This window comes from Candoia aspera, chromosome 5 (assembly GCF_035149785.1).
Source record: "Candoia aspera isolate rCanAsp1 chromosome 5, rCanAsp1.hap2, whole genome shotgun sequence".
NCBI lineage: Eukaryota > Metazoa > Chordata > Lepidosauria > Squamata > Boidae > Candoia > Candoia aspera.
In genome coordinates this window covers 43,516,674-43,541,509 of record NC_086157.1, presented here as the reverse complement: position 1 = coordinate 43,541,509, position 24,836 = coordinate 43,516,674, and the positions used below count along the sequence as shown (strand labels likewise).

Sequence of the window (24,836 nt, the reverse complement as noted above, 5' to 3'; positions counted from 1 at the left end):
GCCACTGCAGATTTGGCATACAATCTGGGACTCCTCCTGGACTCACAGCTCCTGCTCAAAGAGTAGGTGGCAGCTGTGGCTGGGGATCCTTTGCACACTCTGTCTTGTGCACCAGTTGTGCCCATTCCTGGACTGGAAAACCTTGCTCATGGTCATTCATGCTCTTCTCACCTCCTGATTGGACTATTGCAATGTGCTGTACATGGGGCTGGCCTTGAAGACCATCCAGAAGCTTCAGTTGGTCCAGAATCAGTGGGGTGGATAGTTAAGGGCACAGCGCATGTGCCACTGCTACTCTGCAAGGTGCACTAGCTCCTAATAGGCTTTCAGGTGTGATTCAAGATTATCAGCTTTAAAGTCCTACGTAGGATAGGACTGGCTTACTTGCAGAACTGTTTTCTCCCAAGAATATCTCTCCATCTCATATGCTCCCATATGAAGGGCATGCTCCAGGTTCCCAATGTAGTGGTATAGAGCATCCAACCTATAGTGAGCATATATAAAAGTATCATGTGGTATGGCTTTTAGTAGCAGTAGTGTAATTGCATAACCTAACACCCAGTGCTGTGAGCCTGGAGTGGAGGCAGTTCTTGCATTTAGGTAGTAGGAGAGTGCAAATAAACACCAATGTTGATGGTACATGTTGATAATATTAGGAAGGATACTACAAGTGTGAAAAGTAACGGTGAGGTCAATCTAATAGCTTATCAAAGCATTCCAGAAGAGAGGGCACTGGGTGATTACATTACCCCCTTTATCTTTCTGTAATCTATCTCTTACAATGTTATTGCCAATACATATATAATGGGGGCAGTGGGCTTGCTCAGGGCTTTCTCGTGCAGTCTGCTGGCAGGGAGCCCAGTGACTCACTCTTAAGTATTTCCAATGAAGTATACTTCGATGTGTCTTATCTCCAAATGCCCTGGTTTTGCTTTTAGTGAGCATTTTCCTCACAACTCCCCTTTTAAACTTTGCCATCTCATGGGATCTAGGAAGTGTGCCTTTTTGTTGGCTGGCCCTGTGCTCTGAAATGATCTCCGCATATATAACAGGCCCCAACTCTGCTTGTCTTTAGAAAAGCCATTAAGACCTGGCTTTCTCCCAGGCATGGGGGTTCAGTTGAGTGGAGTCTCCTTTTGGTTGTTTAATTACCATTTTCAATTGCCATTTTATATTTTAAACGTTGGATTGTTTTTTTTAATGTGGTATGTTTTTTTTTCTGTTTATTTATTGTTGTTGTATACCTCCCAGAGTCACACTGAGTTGGGCAGCCATATAAATCCATTAAATAAATAAATAAATTAAATATACACATGTTTATCTCTGGTATAAAAGCAGTTAATTCAGAGAAAATGTATTATCTGACCTCAATTAAACATTCTACTGTTTAATCCTATGTATGTCTATGTATAAGTAAATCTCATTCCATTGAATGGGATTTAATTGTAGGAAACTGAGTGTAGGATTTTAGCCTGTATCTCCATCTTTCAGGAATTGCAATATTAATAAACTTGATCAATATGATACCCAGACTATTTCCTAAACAAATGTATTTATGTGAATTTAATATATACTGTAGGTGATTGCTGAAATGAAGGTGAATTTTTCAAGTAATATTTGCTTTGGTGTTGCTTAGCAAAATCACAAATATTATGATAACAAAAAATTGTTTATGAGCTGTATTTTTATAAGATCAGGAGAATGTTAAAGTTGCATACATTACTGCCAACTAGAGAGCTGGACTTACTGAACTGAATCTCAGCAAAAATAAACATATGAAAGAGGTTGGTATTAATTGCTTTTTGTTTACTTATTTGAATAAATATATAGAATCTGACTCCTGTGAAGTTTGGCAGGCACAGTTACATACTGAGCATTGTATGTAATGCTACAATGACTCCTGCCAAATATAATTTGTAATTATTAACTAAGACTAAGATTTCCTTGCTTTTCTGATTCAAACAGCTTGGAAACTCCTCCTGAAAGTTAGAAATAGTTCTTTCAGAGAAATTTTGTAGAATTATAGTCATGAATATGTTTTCAAAATGGAGCAAGAATTAGATTCCAGATGATTCACTTAAAATTTGTATGGCTGAAATGTACAATTGCTGTGGGTCATCTGAACATGGAATATTTTTATAATCCAAATGATGCTTTGAATATAGTAATAGGCAGCCAAAATAGTATAGCATGAGATAAACATGACTGTTTTGCCAACTCAGAGGAAGACCAGCATATATTTATGCTCAGTGAGCATCCCTCCTCTGCTGGGACCATCTACTAGAAGAATTGTACTCATGGAATACCTCTACCAGTATGATGAAAAGATTTTAAAAAGACAGTTGAAGATTTTTGTGGCATACTAGTGTGTGGTATGTTTTCTATACAGACCAAATAATCCAATGCTGAATTCACCAAGCAAGAAGCCCTTCCTTTATGTTCTTCTTTAAGCCCCTCTACTCTCTAAGACTTCACATATATACAAATGGTTCTCTGTGCAGTATCAGGGTTCCATGTCATGTAGAAGTCTTTGTATACGAAGGATCCCTGTGTACTGACAATTATGCTGTGCCCAGGGAGAGTGGCTGTGCAATGATGTCACCAGCAAAATTTAGAGAAGGGACCGCTGGTTGGCCCTCATGAACTGAGTTGTATACTTGAAGGTACTACTTGAACAGAACTATATGTAAAGTCTGCATTGAAATCCAGTGAATGAGGTATGTTTTAAACCATTGTACTTATAGTGGCTTAAGTTATTTTCTGTGCATTTAAGTCCCACTAACTAAAGTTTAATGGGATTCAAGTATGATTTCAGTGCCTTGATAATAACCCATTATTCAGAGAACCTTAGAAGGAAGTGAGAACTTTGCTGTGCTGAAAGTTAACAGTGTAGGTGTATGGGGAGTACATCACTTAAGAGTTTTGAAGATAGATTTCATTCTATTTATATTGTGTCCCATTTATATTGTGTTTTGAGCACATTTCTAGATATGACAGTTGTGTTACATAGAATGTTTTGGGCTATTTGTGAATCTGTTCATGAGTTCCCTTCATTAGATTAAGATGGTACTAACTACTTGTTTCACTTGCAGTAAAGGATGAGGTATGACAGTATCTTGGTAGTAAATCCTTAAATAATTTTTATTATTATCCCTCAGTCTTTTCTTCTTTTTATCCACTCTTTGCTAAGTCAGAACAGCACATAAGGTGAATTGGAGGGAGGGAGGGAGGGAGATTTTCTAAATAATTTTGCTTAAAGGTAATGAGTAATCTAAAGAAAAAAAAATTGACATGCTAATTTCTCTACATAAGTTTTCAGATTTAAAAAGTGGAGATGTTTGAAAAGCAATTTTCTTTAGAGAAGTGAGATACACTTTTTAAACATACTTAGCAAGGTCACATTTTTTTGTAACAAGTTACTTTCCTGCAGATTAATTGTAGCAATTAACAACAGCTGAACAATTTCTAATGCAAAATTTAATTTGTCCCTTCTTTGACAGGTTTTATCCCTTTTTTCATTAATAAATATTTTGTGCACACTTAGCATAGTCTGCTGTTTCTTCCCATTCTCATTTTTGGATGGATACAGTGATGTTTAGTGTTAATTAAAATTTTGGATTTCTTAATTGATTTCTGTGGGCAGCTGTCACTTCCATTTCTGGGGCATTTTAATGTCTCAATTTGGATCCTGAAAAGACTTCTTCCATGTTTTCCTTTTATTTTTGTCTATATCCTCCCCTCCCACTGTTACCATTCCAGAGCTCATTTCATCTCTCCTAGTCTCTTAACATTGCATGCCTTTGAGCTCATATGTGGCTGTCACATTAAGGATGGGTTCTGCCTGTCTGTGTGTCTCTTGTGTTACTGCCATATTATTATTATTATTATTATTATTATTATTATTATTATTATTATTATTATTATTATCTTTAAGTCTGCTGGTGCTTTTTTCCTGTCTGTGGGTAGTAAATTTTAGTTACAGTTCCATGAGAAGGGAACATTAAATTTAGTTTAATCCTAGGGATGTGTTGTAGGGGAATAATGTACACTCTGGCAAATTTCTAGCTGTGTTTCTCTAATTACCTGATGTTTATCAGTGAATATTGATTAAATGGAACTCAGTTCTGTATTCATACTGAGAACCAATGTGGTATAGTGGTTAAGGTGTCAGAGTGACACTGGGGGCCTCAAATCCACTGTCAACCATGGAAACTGACTGGATGAGTTTAAGGTGGTTATTCTCTCTCAGCCCACCCTACCTTGTTATGGATAAAAATAATCAGGGAGTGCTCTCCTCCTTGCTCTCCTAAAGGAAAGGTAGGATATAAATAATGAATGAATTATTTAATAGTGTAGCATCATATGGCAATACAAACACATAATTCTGTAAGTTATTTCCATTTCAAAATGGATTATATTTGCAATAATGCTAGTTGTATGTGAGGGTCAAGCATGCTGACATGGAAACTGTTGCAAACATTTTAGAGCTATGCTTCCTGAATTTTTTTTAAGTGCCAGTTTGTAATAATATATATATATATATATATATATATATATATATATATTTTCAAAAGCAGCCCTTCCACAAAAGCATAGTAACTGAAGCTAACAGCACTGCTTTCATAGCACAGTGCCCGTGCTATATGTAATTTCATCCTTATGCATAAATAGAATGAACAGATATCCATTTCTAACAATCATATCTGTTTTGCTGTTAAAGAACCAGTTATTCTTTTTTATATTGTTGTACGACTGGTTTTTGTATACCAATTCTGGCAGGCAAAGAATAAGCATAAGCACTTTGCTTATGCTATGAAAAGTTTGGATGTTCATCTATAGTACAAGTTCCAGTTTTTTTTAGATTTGCAGCTTTTTTTTAAAGAACAGTTAGTGAGCTCATTGTAATTAGAAGAGAAACATTCTCATCTGAAGTGTTAAAATATTTCAATTATAGCTAAACGGCTGTTACATACATAGTTGTAAATGCCTTTTCCATCTTTCCCCTGAATCGCCTACATTGCAGAGTGAATTCATTTATTCTTTTTTTTTATCTCACCACTTTAGTATGGAACATTAGCATTCATCCAGATGTGATATATTTTACTTTTTAAGAGTGGTGGTGGTATTGCTCAGACAAATCAAAGTTATCTGAGCCAAGAGGACAGAGAAACAGCTCTGTTTTCCATCAATCCTACTCTTCCACCTGTATGTTGATTCATGTCAAGACTCTTACAGCTGGTCAACTGTGCAGAGTTCTGATATTATATCTACATAATCCTCCTTAACTTTTCTCCTATCATCTGTGTTTCGGTTCAGTTTCAGTTAAAGAAGCTTGCTAGAGCTCTGCCACCTGCTATGTAAAAAATTATTGCAAGGAACTTAATTTCAAAATATTCACCTCAGCTAATGAGAAGTGAAATGGCTAATCACATCTGTGACTCAGCTGGGATAATATATAATATGCCTAATATTTCATCCTCAAAATGGAACAAAAAGAATCCCTGGATGAGTTATTGTTGCACTTCCTATATTCACCCAGCTGCACTTGCTCTGCATGAATCTTAATCAGCTGAATCAGTGGATAAAGGACTACCTTAGGCTAGTGTGTGTTTTTGGACTGGTTAAAAGTGATGAAAGAAATAATAATCCTTTGCCTCAAATTAGGCTCACTGGGGTAGGTACTAGAACCCAAATCATCCATCTTTAAAATTGCGTCATGAGCCCTCACAACAATAAAATTTTGAATCACATAACCATATTAGACATGCTTTTTTCTGTTTAATACATATCCACAGCAATTGTGTACTAGTTCTTATTTCTATTGAATTTTCAGAGAAACAGTTGATAGTTTTTTGCTTTTGCTTCTGGGAAATCTCATTTTGGCATAGGCTGTGCAACTTTAATTTTGCAAATCACATTCCCATCAGTTCTGGTTTGAGAGAATTGGAGGAGAACAATGGCTTGTTAACCATAGCATTTCTGGAACTCTGTGACAAAAGTCAGAAAATGAGCAGGAAGCTGTCCAATGAATTATATTTATGTTTACTTTTTTGTTGAAATAAATATTCCCTTTGGCTTAGAATATGAAAAAAGTTACTTTTTAATTTTGTTTTTAAATAATGTGGTTTATAACTAATGCTGTCATTCCACATACTGAACACCATCTGATCTACCAGACAAGGAGGGGCAATTTTTATACCTTTACCTTCCTTTCTATATATTCCATTTCAGATATTGGTCAAAGGGTTGGAGAACATCTTGGAAGTACGAATGGTCAGCCCCAGTACATAGACCAAACCAGAAAATCAGTCCACAGGAAGACTAGAACTATTCTTTATGAGATAGGCTATAATAATAGAGTCTCCCAAGTCTGATTGTACTTTACCGCCCCTCCTACTTACAACCCAGTGAATCAGGGAGTCATTTGCCTGAGCCACTTCCAAATATTTTCTTGCTTCCCAGGTCTTGCAGCCCTCTTTGCTTATGTAATAGTTCTTGCATATTTCTGTCAAGGTCATTTCCTTTTCTCTCTACAAGAACTTAGGACCACAGGAGAAACAAGAAAATTGACAAAAATAAACAATTGTTTCTTTTATAAAAGCCTCTGCTGGGTTGAGCACTTAACAAGATTATGAGAGGTTGCCCTTTCTTTTAAGTATTTATGTACTTTTAGGACAGTTTGTTTTGTATGCATTGTTTTATAGATATGAAACAACACAAAATAGTATTTTTCATAGAGAATCTGCAACATTCTCTTAAGTATTTAATTCCTAAGAGTCATCACCATTCAGCTATTATTTCTAAAGCAAAATATATATATAAAATTTGTTATGTAGATTTTTATCTATTACGAACTTTTAGCAGTTCTTATTTCTAACATATTTACTCCTATGAATCTTTCTAAAAATTGCACTTTTTCGAGCTAATTCCATGATTATTATTTAGGCTAAATGTTAAATTAACATTGGAGAATTAGAATTTTCTTGCTATTTTTAGCACTGATAGTTTTATTAAATAGTTAATATTTTACAGTGAATGTAATGTTCATAACATAGCAAGGTTTCTGAAACACATTATGTCTTCATGATCCTCTCATTGCTTATTTGCAGTGACATAAATCACAAAGCAGTTTTTGCTCTGGTGTACCAATTTCATCCATTGGTTTCTCATATTAAGGGAATCCATCAGTGGGACTTGTATAGCTCACTTATGAAACATAGTTTATGTTATGCTTGATGAAGGGTTTGACTGGGAAAAATACCTTGGAGATGCCTAATGCAAAAGCTACTTTAATGAATCTGTTCTTTACAGCTTGTCCTTATGGGTCTAAGGCTAGCCTAGCTAGATAATAGCTGTCAGTCAAGCTGAATCAAAGATTGCATCATAAGAGTAGCAATACTTGCTAATCAAGCTTGCAGAGATGTGTGATAGGATATTTTTTAAAGAAAGTGTCAAAGCTAGCCTTAATGATGGTATATGAAAAGAAAATGGCCCAGTTATTTAGTATTCCCCGAGTCAAGCATGATTAGGTGCTATACTGCAGGCAATCTAAACTGACTGTTATGACAATGTGCACAGTTCTAAAGAGCAATCTAGCAGTTTATTTGGACTGTTTTATGAGCAATACACTTAAACTAATAATAGTTTTATTGCCTCACCAATATAAATGAAGCTACTTTTCTCTCTGTGTCTCTCATTTTATATTTCATGCATATCATTTAAACTCTATCTAAAATGTAAAAACTTGGATAGCAAAGGTACATATAGACAGTATAATCTTACTATAGTTTCTTTAACACACACACCATATTTTTAAAAGGTCTTTTAACAATTTATAATAAAAATGTATTTTGTGAAAGGGCATGTAAGAATTTAGAAAACCTGTATTCAGTGTTTTCTGTTATGATACTTAAATCCTTGTCTTCTGATATCCTTTTGATTATTTACTGAGGAGTCTAAGAGCCCTGCTAGATCAGAACAGAGTTTTATATTATCTAGCATAGTGTTTCTCAACCTCAGCAATTTGAAGATGTGTGGACTTCAACTCCCAGAATTCCCCAGCCAGCCATGCTGGGAATCCTGGAAGTTGAAGTCCACACATCTTAAAGTTGCTGAGGTTGAAAAACACTAGTCTAGCACATGGTTTCCAATTCTGGCCTAGGGAAGACCGCAAGCAACGCATGAGTGTCGTCTTTCTTGCCCATGTGAGTGCTACAGGAGCTGGTATTTAAAGATGTACTGTTATCATGACTGGAAGCTCCTGGCAACCTACAATCCATGGTTTTGTCTAATCTTCTGTTAAATTAAGTGGCACAAAAAGTGAAGAACATAGCTACTATTCAGCTTAAAGGATGAAAGGTTTTCTCTTTAGGATAGTTTTATCCCTATCTAATTTCTCCATCTCGAGCAACGTGCAGTGTTTTGCACTTGCTTGCACTAAGCCATGTTTTCTACTTTGATGCCCATGCAGATATTCCATTTCTGTACTACAAGCACTTATTTGAAAGACTTGTCAAAAAGAACAAAGGGGATCCTGCCAAAAGCCTTTGGAACATGTTAATGTTGATTATGAAGAAATTATTCATTCCTGCAAAGCTCTTTTTCCCCTTACCAGATCCATCAGCTCCACCTGCTCCATCTAATCTCAGGATTGCCAACTCTACAGTAAACAGTGATGGAAGTATAAATATAAGGATTATTTGGGATGTCCCAGAGGAACCTGATATTCCAGTCCATCATTACAAAATCTTTTGGAGCTGGACTGTCAACAGCAAGGCTCTTGTCCCAGCAAAAAAAAAGAGAAGGAAGACTACAGATGGAGTAAGTGAAAAAGAAAATAGAATAAGATACTAAAATTAAATGTTTAAATTGCTTCTGTCTAGTATGTTCAACTTTCTTTAGGCTAAAGGCCATTCCAGTCTCTGAACAGCATCTTGAGGACTGCATTGTGAAAGAGGATGGGGGAAAGGGGCCACTTAATATATTTTAGAAGGTCATGGGAGCAGGACAGACATTAAATCAATTACATTATATTATTTAAATTATTTCCCTGTTAAATTTTAGTTTGTGGGAACATATGGTTCCAATACCCTGATTTCAGGATTTGAAATGAATTATTGAATTAGTCATTATTCTTCTGCTTCCTCTCTTTCCCAGCCTCCCTCTCTTTCTCTCACATGTGTGCACACATACACAATTGTACATGCTCTCCCATATTCATACAGGCACATGGAGGTATGGTGATACCTGCTCCTTCATGTTTCATTCAATCCCCAGGAGGAATAAGAAGTAGTAGAACAAAACTAGAGGAACGGGACATGGTGCTGGGATGTGGTGGGGAAAACGAGACAGGCAGCAAGAGGTGATAGGGATAATGAAAGTGGGGTGGCAAGAAGCACAAGGGAAAAGGCAGCAGTTCAAGTAACTGGAACAATCAACCAGATGTGGGGGCTGAAGTTATGGGTGGCATAATTCAGAGGCAGAACATGGGAAGGCATTAAGGGATAGACCTAGTCCTCTGGCAGACTGCATATGTCCAATGGGTTAAGTCAGTGTTTCTCAACCTTGGCAACTTTAAGATATGTGGACTTAAACTCCCAGAATTCCCGAGCCAGCCATGGATGAATTCTGGGAGTTGAAGTCTACACATCTTAAAGTTGCCAAGGTTGAAAAACACTGGGTTAAATATTTATATGTGAACATGAAAAAAAATTACTGTAATAGTTATTTACTCACCAGATTTATTTTTTTATCAAATTTATATCAGCACGTAAAGGCTTCCAGTATGATAATCAAAACAGAGTAAAATATTACAATAACTAACTTCAGCCATTATCACAAATACAACTTAATCCATAATTTGCAATGTTAAATATACCATATCTATATTCATTTTTGGATATTTATTATATCCAAATTATTATATAGTTTATTATATAATAAAATATTAAAACCATATATATATTATTTTATACTCATTTTTGGATATTTATTATATCCAAATTATTATACAGTTTATTATATAATAAAATATTAAAACCATATATATATATATTATATGGTTTTAATATTTTATTATATAATAAATTGTTTTCATATTATTGGCCGCTTATGGATAGTTTACTGAAGTCATTATAAAGATTTGAGGTGATAATAGCCTGCATGCTCATAATGTACTGAATTAAATACAGGTAGTCCTCAACTTATGACCACAATTGGGACATCGCTAAGCGATGCGGTTGTAAAGCATGACATCTTGTGACCACATCACTTAGTGAAGGCAATCCTGGCACTCCCTGTTGCTGTCATTAAGTGAATTCCACCAGACATTGGCCAAGGACCATTCTGGGCTTGGTCCCTCCCAGCCCCAAGCCTCAGTAAGGTAAGGTACTTCCTCCAGTTCCCCCTGCCCATCTATCTCCCCCCCATCCCTGCCCTTTTGGCCATCCTGCACCCTGACTTGCAGGGCGGCAAGGAGCCCCAGAACCATGCGGCCGTGGGGCTGTTTGCCACTCTGCAGCTTAGGGGCTTTTTGGTGTACCATGACTCTGGGCCTGCAAGAAGCCCCTGAAAAGCAGCACAGCGCAAAGCCCCAGCCACCCCAGTCCAGCCACAGCCACAGTCACCCTTGCCACCCTGCAGTCTGAGGCCCCTGCTGCCCTGCGCTCTGCTGCCCCAGCTGACTTTTGCTGTCTTCTTGCTTCTGCTATTGATGAGGCATGCCTGGCCTGGCCCTTTGCAAGACAGCTGCTGGCCACTTGAGGTCATCTTTCCAAGGTGTTGTGAGGAAACTGGTGTGCATGACCTGGGGAAGAAAGCCTTATGTGGCCAGCAGCTGCCTTGCGAAGGGCCAAGCCAGGCACGCCTCGTCAGCAGCAGGAGCAAGAAGACGATGGTCAGCTGGGGTGACAGAGCGCAAGGCAGCAGGGGGCCAAAAGGTCATAGATGGAGGGAGATAGGTGGGTGGGGGGGAGTTGAAGCGCTCCTGTGGTCGTAAGCATGGGTGGGCTGCCATGCGCCCAAATTATGATTACATGGCTATGGCGGTGCTGCATAGGCTTCAACTTAGGGGACCAGTCTTGTCCCTTCGTTCAGCACTGCTGTAACTTTGGTCTCTGAACAAATGGTCATAAGCTGAGGAGTACTTGTAAGATATTTTTATAATCATTGCAATGCTCTTTATTTTTTAGAGATTTCTGCTTTGCAAAACTTGATAAGGGCCTGAAATGAATTTATGCAGAGAAGATTTCTGATATGTCTTTCTTTGCTGTAGTATTTAAATCACAAAGTAATAAAGCAGAATACAAAGCAGGTCAATATAGCTTGTTCCAGAAACTCTGAAGTGGCAAATTTAGTATTATATGCAAATATAATATCTTGCTTCCAAGTTAATTTAGATATGATAGCAGTAATTATTGGCATGCTAATCCTAATAGAGTATTTGTGTTTCTTAATCGTATCTATTCACTTCGTTGCGGGAATGGAATGGAATGGAATGGAATGGAATGCCTTCTCTTTGTACCCCAAGGTTGTGTTCCTGGCCCTGTCATTACTGCCATTTTTCAAGACTGTTAAAGCAGTTTAATTCATGCAGGCTTTCAAAGTTTAATGGTCTACTGCTATTTTTATTTGCTTTTTCAATATTTGGGATGGGTTATTTTACTCTTTATTTGTGGTACTAGGCTTTATAATGTTCGATTGTACAAACTGTTTATACGTTTTAATGTTTTTGTACATTGTATAGAGTTTGGTAAAATTCAATATACTATTGAAAATACTATTAATAAAGTAAAATAGTTAGTAAAATGACCCTTTTTCTTGAACTTCCTATACAGTAATTGGTGTAGAAGAGACCAACAATACCCTATTCATTTGATAGATTATGCAACAGTTGAATTGTCCCGGTGTTAGTAAAGCTAACAGCTAATAACTGATTTATGCAACTTAATTCTCCTACCTTATAGTTCCAGAATTACGTGATCCTTGAACGCCTTCAGCCCAATAATAATTACATGGTGGAACTGCAGGCAGTTACCTACTGGGGTCAGATACGGCTGAAAAGTGCGAAAGTGTCTCTCTACTTCAGTTCTACTCAGACAACTGTCAACAACAGTAAGTGGTGTTTCCATAAAACAATAGTAAAGCTTGCTTATGGAGATACATTTCTATCCCTCTCTCTCTCCCTCCCTCCCTCCCTCTCTCTCTCTCTCTCTCAATATTTATTGCATTCCTAAATAGTTTACTGTGTATATTCTATTTGTACCAGAATGTTCCAATTTGGTTAGGGGATACTTAATATATAGAGATAATGGGAAGCTACTAATCGTATTTTATGTCTGGGCATGTATAGGGAATCAATACTGATATTCAGTTCTCATAATATGTACATATTTAGAGATCTTCCAAATATAAAAATAAATCATCATCATGATAATGTGATATAGTAGTTAAGGACAATGAGTGGGAAGACCCAGGTTTTAATTTATCCGCAGCCAAGGAAGCTCATTTGAATGACTTTGGGACAATCACTCTCTCAGCCCAACCTATCTCACAGACTGGTTGTTTTGGGAAAAAATGGGAAGAGAGAGCACTATATTCTATAGCACCTTCCGTTCCTGAATGAAAAGTGGAATACAAATCTAATCCTTAATGAACACATACAGCATACAAACAGGGAAAGCATGAGTCTGTTTGTCATCTGTTTTGGGAGATGTTAAAAAGAGCTGTAGTAGATGTCAATTTTCAATATGCATAAAGCAGCTCTGGTTTTTGGTGTCTGACAAGTGACATTAAGCCAATCAACGCACGTCTTTTGCATATACCATGCTCTTCCCTGCTTAGTACACTTGGAATGTTGTATTGTAAAGTGCTAGGATTAGTGCTAATTAATAAATATTTGAAATTGCTTTGATTTCTAAGGACTTGCTAGAGGATTAGAAGACTGAGATTTTATGAGACACCATATTTTTGTTTCCTTTACTGCTTGCTATGTGCACTGAAATGTCCCATCTAATCTCTATATGCATATTACAGCAAGTTAACTGATACAAACTCCTCTTTTATAGTTACCAATCTCTGTCCCCTGCTGCAGATCGTATTCAATTAACATAGCAGATAAAACCTTTGCCAGTCAAGGTCCAGTTACCCTGATCCTCTCACATATGAAAGTTATCAAATTTCGTTCACTTCAAGGGCACCCTTTCTTTCTTATAACACAATTAATTTTTGGTTCATTCTTTGGCAAATAGAGGTATTTTCACTATTTATTGGTCTTCACTTTTGCTGCCTAAAGGTTTATATTTTTGTGAACTTTATTGAATTCTTCATCTCTTTTTTCTTCCTATTAGTGAATTTTCATATTTTAGATTAACAGTTGAGTAAAAGCAGGATCAGAGAAAATATGACCCATTGACATACATGACTTGCTAAAATCCAGTATTAGTTCCGGTACTAATGTGGCAAGTATTTCAGCTCTTGGATACATTTGGTAGAGCTGACAGTTTTAAAGTAGTGTTTCTTTTGTATGTCTTCTTTTAATAATTAGCTCATCAGAAATTGATATACACATTATCTGAATTATGTTTGGTAAGTTAATAAATAGTTAATGCTCCTTGAATAGTAATTCATTAATTAAATATTGTAACATTAACTTCCAATACAAGTTCTGCAGTTCTGCAGAACAAATAGTTTATTCTCTTTTCATTAATAAATCTAGTTTTAAAAATACTGTTTTAGGATTGTATGTTCTTTTCTATTTCTCCAGAAAATAGCTGCAACTATAGTTATGTGAAATCTGCTGTTCAGTCATCTTCATTTTTTTAATGTATTCTACTCCACGTTAGACAATTTGCATTTTTGTGTTGGCTGTTATTGATAAAACTTACCACTTTACTATTCTTTTGCTTTGGTTGGCTCTGGATGCATTGTCAGTAACAGTAAAAACGTTAAACAGCCAAGCTGTTGTTTTTTAATGTTGAGTTACTGAATATGATAAATTCAGAGGTACTGCAATTCATTATGATTCAGTTTGGCTGTATTGATTTTTTAAGAGTATATTCAGAACATACGCAGTATGGTCAGACAGGATCAGAGCACTTCTGTAAATCCATCTTGCATTCAGACTATTTAAAACTTGAAAAATTTTGCATAACTATATTCTATAACATTGCTGTCACTGACAATACAGGTTTCCTCAGAGGTTGGTAGTGTATATGCTCAGTTTGAAGGTTCAGCTACTATAAGGATGGAGAACCCAGGGGTAATGGTTAATTGCACCTGGCTGCTCTAACCTTACACATCAAAGGGAAGGAAGGATAGAGGAGAGACTACAAGCAATGGAGGGGCAAGGGATAAGAAGAGAGCAAATGGCAGCAACCCCATTCACAACTGAGAGACTGAGAGGCCACCATCACGCAAGCTGTCAACGCAGAGGAAGGGACAAAGAAAAGGCAGAAGGACAAAGGGAGGCGGGAGGAAGTGGACCCAGTTGTGGTTTTGACAGTCTGAGGTAAAGATCTAATAAAGAACTTTGCATATCCATCATGGCTTGTGCTGTGATTTTCTGAAATTGGGAATTAAAATAAAAATCTCACAGAAAACCACAACTGACAGCATGGAGACCTTACCGGAGGGAACGGAATGCCCCAATGCTGACCCACATGAGGCAATGACATAGGGAGACACCGTGGATACCCCGGAAGGCCAATCACCTCAAACATGGGGAGAACAGGGGAGGCCAAACTACAGAACCTCAGAGGCTTACCCAGAGCAAATTCCGAGACAATTAGAAGCTCCATACACCCTGCTGAGTGAAACGTGGTTCCCGAGCAACCTGCCTACCCCAGAAACTCCATCACGGGTGAGCATAGAGGGAGAAAGAGGAGAAAACCCTGGCCCCAAAACGAGAGGCTTACCAGTGGGATTGGAAAGCAGAGTGACGAGGCTGGAACAAGATATGGCGGCCCTATGCGGGGCAGTAGAATGCCTGCTCCAGAGGTTTGAGGCCGGAACATGGAATCCAGTAGCAACAGGAGAGGGAATGGCGCGAGGAGCGATCACAGGCAAGATGGGGGGGGCGTGGCTGGAGAGAGGGTGGCAACAAACTCCTGGGACCCATGGACCTTGAGCCCTGGATGGCAGAGTTGAGGGCCCCAAGCCTCAGGTGAGGGAATGAGCGAGTGAAGGGAATGCAGGAGAGGGCGGAGCTAACCAAAGGTGGGATATTTGAATTAAGGAACGGAGCTGAAGTGAACACGGCAGCAATAGGGAGAGGGGTGTGACCCAGCCAGACATCTAGGGTAGAGACACTTAGAAAAGGAGGATTACCCACCTGGGGGGAGGCCCTGAAGAGGCAGTGAACCCGACTCTAAGGGAGGCACATGGAGCATGTGAAGAGAGACGGCTGGCTGCAGTCAGATCACCAGACGTTCAAAATGGAACAGCAACAGCCATCCCTGAGCTACAAGGGAGATGGGCGCCCTCTACAGGAGAAAACGGAATGAGCCCAGACACAGCAAGGAGTCCCACAAACTGGGGAGGTGTCACCCCAGGCACTTGGCAATTAGAACCACCAATCACAGGGGCTGAGCAGCCCAGGAATGAGGTAGGAGTTTTTTGGGGACAGAGGCCTCAATATCAAATTCACTGGAGACCCCAAGCAACTTGCATGTTTTCTAACACATGTCAGAGGGTTTATGATTGAATTTGAAGGAACATTTCGCTCAGAGGATGGCAAAGTGTGCTATGTATCGGGGCGCCTCAGGGCAGAGGCAGCTGAATGGCTGGAGGGACTACATGAGGCAGCAGCCCCTGAACTCCAAAACTGTCAGAATTTCATGAAGGCACTGAAAGAAGGCTTCGAGGACCCACTGGCTACAATGAGAGCCAGAGCCAGCATGCAAACCATAAGACAAGGGAACAAATTGGTTTCTAACTATGCTATAGGGTTTAAAACTCTAGCAGGAAGGCTAACGGACTGGCCAGAGTCCGTAAAGATTGAGCATTTCAAGGGAGGCTTACGCCCCAAGATCCTAGAGTGGTCCCTAGCGCGAGGAAACCCCAAATTGCTGAGAGACTGGATATGCCTAGCAGGAGAGGTAGAGGAAGTGTGAGCCCAAGTGCGACACCAACAACAATTGTATGTCATAGAACAGTGCTACAACACTACAAAAGACCCCAGTGGATGATGGGTGGCGGACCGGCCATGGGCTGAAGAAAAAGAACAAAGAGCACATAGAGGCTTGTGCTTTCAATGTGGGAAGGAGGGACACTGAGCAGCCAACTGCCCAGGCCCCATGAAGCAGGGGCAGCCCAAGACCAACACAAGCAACCCAAAGGCCCCAGGTAACAAACTCAAGACATCGGCAGTGGCAGCCTCTGAGAAGGGATGGTGTGAGTCATATGAGGACTTTGAAGCCTCTAGCAAAGACAAACTCCCTGTTGGGAAACGTGAGCCTGCTCTAAACAGTGTTGAAGGGCAGGCATGGAAAGTTGGGCACAAGGACCCCATGGTAAGTGGGAAGTACCCAGTAGTGCTGGTGCATGCATGATTGAAAACACTAAGAGGTGGGGACCCCATCCCAATAGCCGGACTACTAGATTCAGGGTGCATGCACAACTTATAATGGTGGCCAGACTAAAGCTACGGGTGGATAAATTAGACAACCCCATCACCTTCACCCAGCTTGACGGTGGGGGGGATATGAAAGGGGGCCCTGTCAAATATTGTACAGAGACAATACTTATGCAGGTGGGGAAGCATAAAGAAATCCTGAGATTCCTTATAACCCCAATTGCCCACCACCCCATGATTCTAGGGCTTGCCTGGCTTTGAGAACGGAATCCAATAATAGATTGGAGGTCAGGACAAATCTATTTCTCCGATGGGGGCCACAACCGATTATCTGTAGGGCCACTGAACTCACAATCTGAGCTCATGGGAGCGCTTGAGGAATCAGCTAAGGATACTGCAAATGAGGGACCCTGCATTCCCAGACAATACAGACGCTTGGAGTTTTCTTTGGCAAAACTGAGACCAGCTACCACCCCACCAAAAATCAGATTGTGCCATAGAACTTATCCCGGGAGCAGAACTCCCTAAGGCAAAACTATACCCCATGACCACCAAAAAGCTTGAAGTCCTTCACGAGTCATCGATAAAAACTTATGACTGGGCTTCATTCACCCTGCTACTTCATCTATGGCTGCACCAGTACTATTCAGGACTAAAAAGGATGGGTTCTTACAGCTCTGCCGACTATTGAGGCTTAAACACAGTCTGCACTTCGAACAAATACCCTCTTCCCCTGATGAGGGATATGTTGACCCACCTTTTGAAGGGCAAGATTTTCATTAAACTTGACCTACGGGAGGCATATTACCGGGTGCGTATAAGAGAGGGTGATGAGTGGAAGACCGCCTTCAACTGCCAGTTAGGATCATTTGAATATCTCGTGATGCCGTTCGAACTACTGGGGGCACGTGGTGTCTTCATGCATCTCATAAATGAGATTCTACATGACTTTCTATACCGGGGCATCCTCGTTTGGACGACATCTTCATCTATTCTGAAACAGTGGAGGACCATGTGGCACTTGTTAATGAAGTCTTAACACGATTGCTAAACAACCACTTCTATGTCAAGTTATCAAAGTGCAGATTACATAAGAAGCAGTTGGACTACTTGGGATACAGAATCTCCACCTATGGAGTTGGGATGGACCCAGCTAAAGTCAGAGACATTATTGCCTGGGAACCTCCTTGAACCAGAAGACAACTACAGAACTTCTTGGGATTCACAAACTTTTACAGACAATTCATCCCACAGTTTGCGCAGGTGGCCTTACCACTGACCAACCTACTGAAGACAAAGGAGCAAGGGAACTCGAAGGCAGCAAAGAGGCCTGGAGCTCCGATCCAGTGGACTTCTGACTGTCAAAACGCATTCGACCAGCTGAAAGTTTTGTTTACATCAGAACCGATTCTATGCCATCCCGACCCCACACAATCCCTAGTAGTCCAGGCAGATGCTTCGGATGTGGCAATTGGGGCCATTCTGCTACAGAAAGACGGTGCTGGTGAATTGAGGCTGTGTGCTTACCTCTCATGAAAATTTTCAGACACCGAATGACACTGGCACGTGTGGGAGAAGGAAGCGTTGGCAGTCTGGTGGGCACTGGTGACATGGCACCTACTAGAAGGGGCTTTTCAACCGCTCGAGGTTTGGATGGACCACAAGAACCTAGAAGCTCTAAAATCTCCGTGGAAATTGAACCCCAAGCAGATATGATGGGCACAATTTTTCTGACAGTTTAACTTCACACTGAAATACTTACCGGGAGGCAGGAACTTCTTGGCAGATACCCTCTCTCACTTATCCCAACACAACAGCTTACAGAAGGAGATAGTAGACTCCATCATTACAACTACCCAATTTGGGCTGGCAGCTACTACATGGAGCCAAACAGCAGCAGCAAAGGTGGACAAAGACTTGAGAGCCAAGCTCCAACTCACCTCTCAATAAGATATCTGGCTGAACTCCAATAAAACTTTCCTCATGGAAAGGATGGGACTGTGGTGGAAGGGTGAGAAATTGTACATCTCAAAGACCCTATGAAGGAACATCCTGGAGCGTTGCCATGATGCCAGAGTGGCGGGACGTTTCGGATTTTTGAAAACCCTTCATTTAGTTCGACAATTTTGGTGTCCGACCTTGAGAACCTTGCCCCATCTGTGCCATAGCTAAATGTATCAGAAGCAAGCCTAGAGGCCTTTTACAAAACGTGGCAAGTCCAAGCCGCCCATGGAAACAAATCGCCATGGATTTCAACATTGAACTCCCTGAGAGCAAACGGAAGACGGTTATATGGGTGGTCACCGACCTTTTTTCAAAACAGTCTCACTTCATCCCATGTGCCGGACTTCCCACAGCCAGTCAACTGGCCAGGATGTTCATTCACCACATCTATTGCCTTCACAGTGCTCCCGAACATATCATAAGTGATAGAGGAACTCAATTTACTTCCAGATTCTGGAAGCAATTTCTCCAGTTAATTGGAGTCGACCAAGGCCTAAGCTCTGCCCACCACCTGGAAACTGACAGGGTGAGTGAACGGTGGAATCAAATCCTTGAACAATACTTGCACTGCTGTGTCAGCCACCAGCAAGACAGTTGGGTTGATTTACTCCCCTTCGCCGACGTGGCATATAATAATGTACTACACGCAAGCACAGGATTTACACCATTTCGGGTTGCCACCGGACAAGACTTCGTGGCCATTCCAGAACTCCCACGACTCCACACCGAAATAATCTCCTTGGATGATTGGATCACACAACTCAGGGAGAGCTGGCCTATGATTGTCAAGGCGGTTGATGCCAAGGCTGATTACAAAAAATACGCTGATAGCAAGAGATCCACCAAGTGGCCCCTAAAAGTGGGAGACATGGTTTATCTCTCTACTAGATACTTGAAATCGAATCAGCCATCGAAGAAACTTGGCCCAAAGTATGTCAGCCCATTTCCAATCACGCGACTTATCAACAATGTCACAGTGCAACTTTGACTTCCAAAAACATTGCACAATATTCACCCAGTCTTCCATTGCTGTCTTCTTAAGCCAGTATAAACATCGATACGATGGCACCCTACACCACCTCCACCCACCCCCACAGTGGTTGATGGTGAACAGTACTTCGAGATACAAGAAATTCTGGACTCCAGACTACGTCAGGGAGGGGGACTTACAATACTTATTACAATGGAAACACCTACCAGACACAGGGAATGAGTGGGTGGCGAGCCGCCATGTCCGGTGCACCCCGTCTAGTAAGGGTATTCCATAAGCAATATCCCACTAAACCTACATAGCTTAAACAGAATGCCTTGTCATGTGTACCTCCTAATTAGCTTTTTTTTTTTTTGCCAGATGCTTCTGTATCCAGGGGATGAAATGGGGGAGGCCATCTTTCTGCAGGGAGGTGGCATGTAAGGATGGAGAACCCAGGGGCAATGGTTAATTGCACCTGGGTGCTCTATCCTTACACATCAAAGGGAAGGAAGGATAGAGGAGAGACTATGAGCAATGGAGGGGCAAGGGATAAGAAGAAAGCAAATGGCAGCAAACCCCGTTCACAACTGAGAGACTGAGAGGCCACCATCACACAAGCTGTCAACGCAGAGGAAGGAGTGGGACAAAGAAAAGGTGGGAGGACAAAGGGAGGTGGGAGGAAGTGGACCAGTTGTGGCTTTGACAGTCTGAGGTAAAGACCTAATAAAGAACTTCGCATATCCATCGTGGCTTGTGCTATGATTTTCTGAAATTAGGCCTTAAAATAAAAACCTCACAGCTACAGATGGACATCATCAGTTATCTACACTCTAAAAATATTCTATTTAAACAACCTGAATGCAATGCCATATACTGTATGTGGGACTATCGTTGAAATAGAACAGCTGGGTTACCAGCTAGGATTGACCATACTGTATTTTAGCAAATGAGAAGATGTTATGTTCCTTAAAAAGTGTTGACCATGTTGGGAGTAACCTTTAAAGCCCTGAATGATTTGGAACTCTTTTAGAGAAGATCTGAATGTAAATTATAACTTCCTTTTAGAATTAGTTGCCAACAATTGTTGGTAATAAAAATACAATAAAATGGAATAATTAAAGTTATGTCTACTTCTGTTTTATAAACAAATGTTAATCATTGCTCCTTTTATTGTATTTTTATTCTTTTTATTTGTTTTTATATAATTTTTATTGAAAGTTTTAACAGCAATAGTAAGAACTAATACAAACTAAAATAGAACAGGGAAAACAAAAAAGAAAAAGAGAAATAAAAGAAAAAGCTAAAAGTGCAATAAGGAAAAAAATAGAAGAAAGTAAAAAAAGGACATAAATAAAGATATAAAGGTACTGTATATAAAGCTTCCAATATTGTCAACAGCAGTTATAAGTACAATTATATTTTAACCTCTCTCTCTAAAGTTACATCATGACTCTCTTCTTTTTATAATCTATCCTGTCTAATCAAAACTATAAATCACAAGTTCATTTTTTTTCTTTTTTATGCAAAAAATCCATAAGGGATTTCCAGTCACCAATAAATGTAAATATTATCCTTTCTCTAATCAAAGAAGTCAGTTTGTCCATCTCAGCAAGTTCTGTCAACTTTATCAACCATTCCGCCATGGTGGGTAATGCCAAATCTTTCCATCTTTGTGAATACAAAGCCACAGTAATAATATATCGAAATAATCTTCCATTGCTTTTTTCTGTTTATCCATCAATCCTAAAAGGAAAAGTTCTGACTTCAATTGAATATTAATCTTTAATCTCCTCTGAATCGATGTATGTATTTGAATCCAATTTTGGGGGGCTTTTTTACATGTCCACCAAGCATGATGTAATGTCCTTTCATGTTGTTCAGATTTCCAACATGCATTTGGAATGCCTTTATACATTCTAAATAATTTCTCTGCTGTCATGTACCAACAATACCTCATTTTATAAAACCTCTTTAAGTTCATAACTTAATGTAAATTTCAACCCTTTTAACCACATGTTTTCCCATTGATCCATCTGTATATTATAACCAAAATTCTTAATCCACTTTATCATACATTCTTTAACCTGTTCTTCCTCTGTTTCAAATTTCAACAAAAGTTTATAGATTTTAGCAATTATATGTTCATCATCAATACACAATTGTATTTCAAATTCTGTTGCTCCATTCTATAAGCCTTTTTATCCATTTTGAATCTTTCTGATAACTGTAAATGGGAAAACCATCGAAAACTATATCCTGTTGCTATTAGTTATTCTTTTCATTTGTAATCAATTGTAAAATTTGAAACAATTTAATTATACAGCCATCTATGCAATTGGCAAATTTCCAGAAATATTTTGTTTTACAGAAGAATGGATATCTACCATTGAAAAAGCAAGTGATGTTGTTCCATTCTTCAAAGGAAGTAGACTTAATCATCTTCTTGAAACTGGAGTGCCTTTTTACCAAGATGACCAGCTTCAAGTGAAAGTCTACTGGAAGAAAACAGAAGGTAGTTGTAAAACCGTATCTTGCCTTCCCTAAGTAATTTGTTGGTTATTAATAAAATTTGATTCAGATTGCTTCCTGGTAATTCTAGACATCCAAATACAGAAAGTCTGACTGATTTGTGGTAATACTATTGGCTTTTTCAAACAAATTATAGTTAATATAAGCTATTGTTTATCATTTAAGTTAATTTGGAAGCAAAAGTTGCCGAACTTTTCCTGAACACATGGTTGGAGGAAAGTAGAGCAGAAGAATCTGCTTACTGAGTTGCATTCTCTTTACTATTATTTTGCATATGTACTAATGCAAATAAAGTGTTAATCATCAAATTGTTCCAACAGTTACAGTCCGTTAAGTTTTTCTCTAGTGTGGATTTGATTGAGATACTATAGTTAAGAGAAAGATTTTTTCATCTTCTCAATCATGATAATTGTTTTGTGTTTCCTTTCTTACCTTCCTCACTGGTTCTGGCTACTACAATTTATTCTGACGTCTTGGGGGGAAAATTCTTCATCTCACCTTTGAACAAAATTGCAGGTCCTAATATTTATCTCAACACTATTCTAGTAAAAATCTTATTACTAGTTGCAGTACCTAATCAACCTTGACTAATCTCTGAAAAAGTTAAGAAGAATTAGACCAAGTTAATATTTGGTGAACCTAGTTAATATTTGGAAGGGTGATCACAGGGAAACTCCTGGGGTATAGGCTCAACTAAGAGAGAAAAATGAAGATGGCAGTGGCACAACACTTCCATGTAGTTGCCAAATAAATTGTGTAGTCACCATTAGGGAATTTTTGCCTATTTACTCTAGCAAAAAGCAATATAAAATAATAATGGTGTAAACTAAAAGAAATCTAATTTCTATTTCTTCTTTCCATGTGGAGATTTTACACCCTATCAATGCCCATCTTTCTTTCCCTGATTATAGCTTGAAAAATTCAAGCTCAGCTGACAGTCCCAAAGTCCATCTATCTGATAAAAATTACAAACAAATGCTGCTTATTTTATGGTAGTGTATTGTAGCACTAAACCATCTCCTGCTTCCAGAAACACTTCATCAGAGTTGAAGTTGATGAGAGCAGGCTTTTAAAAATTAATTCTGAATCCATAATAAAACATCATAATTAGTTTGGGAGGTGAATAAGAATAACAATCAAACAACAATTAGACTGACAACAGAATATTTCTAGAACTCCTTGAACCCACAAGAATGAAAACTATGCTGGTTCCTACTCAGAGATCTGGAATGGAGCCCCATTTAATAGCAGGGTTACAGTAGGAATTCTTGACAAACAACATTTTGTTATATAACTGTACATCAGATGTCCTGACCGTATGTTATTTAGGAATTTAAGATATATTCACACAAACAATCTAACAGCCAGGTGCACGTGGATCACCTTGTTTAAAGGTCTGCATGTGTGTGAGTGAGCAATATCGGATCTAGAATTACTAATTAACAGTCAAATCACATTATGAATGAAAATTTGGCAGAAATATTATTTTCTTGAAAGCAGTGGTACATGTATTTCAAGATCCCTATTAACATGATTAATTCTATGCCCAAGTTATGTAATATAGTTGAGAAATATTCTTACTTTTTTAAGCATAATTGTCACTGAAAGATATAGCAGTTATGTAAGGACCACATCCACTTACTTGGAAATGAAAAATACACCTTTCATTTCCTTTTTCCTCTGAGGCGATGCTAAGTTAGGGAAACATTGTAGATCCTGCAAGCATACTGAATTTATCTTGTCAATTATCTTGTGGCTGGATGTTTCTGATCACTGGCTAAGTAAAATTAGAATTGTGTGTCACATAGTAGTAGTATAAAGGTAGGAATGCATGTAATGAATCTTGCTGTAGGGATGGAATTAGTAATTTTCCTATGGGAGCTTATACATCTGATATCACTGTCTATATAAGACTTCCTGGTCATGCTCTCTTCTATATCCACCTGTATCCTTCTGTACCCTGAGTTAAGTTAATAGATGTTGGAGAAGGGAAAATGCCATTTGAACTCTAAGTACTGACGAAAGCAAGGCTTGTGTCAATACTGTTTCTGAATGTTTGATTAGGAGCACTCATTTCTGTGAATTGCAACATTCAAATGCTTGCTTTCTCCCTAATAGCTACTTTGCCTTCATGGAGTAACTACGAATCTAGATAAACATATAGGACTATGGATAAAACAAAAATCAGGTTATCTTTGTTAATCAATTATAGAGGCCTTTTGTTCTTTGTTTCAGGTAGAAGGCTGCTCTTGACAGATCAGTCAAAATCTTAATGGGTCTAGGAAACCATTAACTATATTAAAAGGGAAATGGCAGTTAAGTGATCTGCTGAAGATTCCCTATGGGAGACTAATATTGCTGTACAAATGACTCAAGAAATGGCCTTGCCATGCCCTTTGATGGTCAAGATGAAAGAAGTGCTGCCATGTAGGAGAACAGAGTGCATGTGAACATCAGTTTCCTATTGCAGCATTTAGGTACTGGACAAATCATCTGGATAAGACTCTAGAGCAGAGTTACAGTCTCAGAATCCGCCCACCCCCCAAATTTTTAGCATGATCATGGCCTGTATCTTTCTTTGTATGCATATGGATTACTGAGTAGCAAGACTGAGTCATAAGCCATCCCTAATGTAGAGATAATTAGCAATAATGCACTGGAACAATCCCAGCACATTTGTGTAGGATCTTGTTTGGGTAGGCAAGGACTTGCAATAGTGGTGTGTACTTAGATCTTCTGTGTTCTAAAATTACACTTCAG

At 38.9% G+C, this 24,836-nt stretch overlaps 1 protein-coding gene across 1 annotated transcript in view; it reads left to right on the top strand.

The window, feature by feature from the left end:
* The window catches only part of ANOS1 (anosmin 1), a 128,949-nt gene that overhangs the window by 92,051 nt on the left and 12,062 nt on the right, over nt 1-24,836 (top strand). Inside the window, exons 7-9 of the mRNA XM_063305075.1 lie at nt 8,615-8,820; nt 11,964-12,111; nt 21,916-22,059. Of these exons, the coding sequence (XP_063161145.1) occupies nt 8,615-8,820; nt 11,964-12,111; nt 21,916-22,059 (498 nt within the window). The remainder of the gene's footprint in view (nt 1-8,614; nt 8,821-11,963; nt 12,112-21,915; nt 22,060-24,836) is intronic.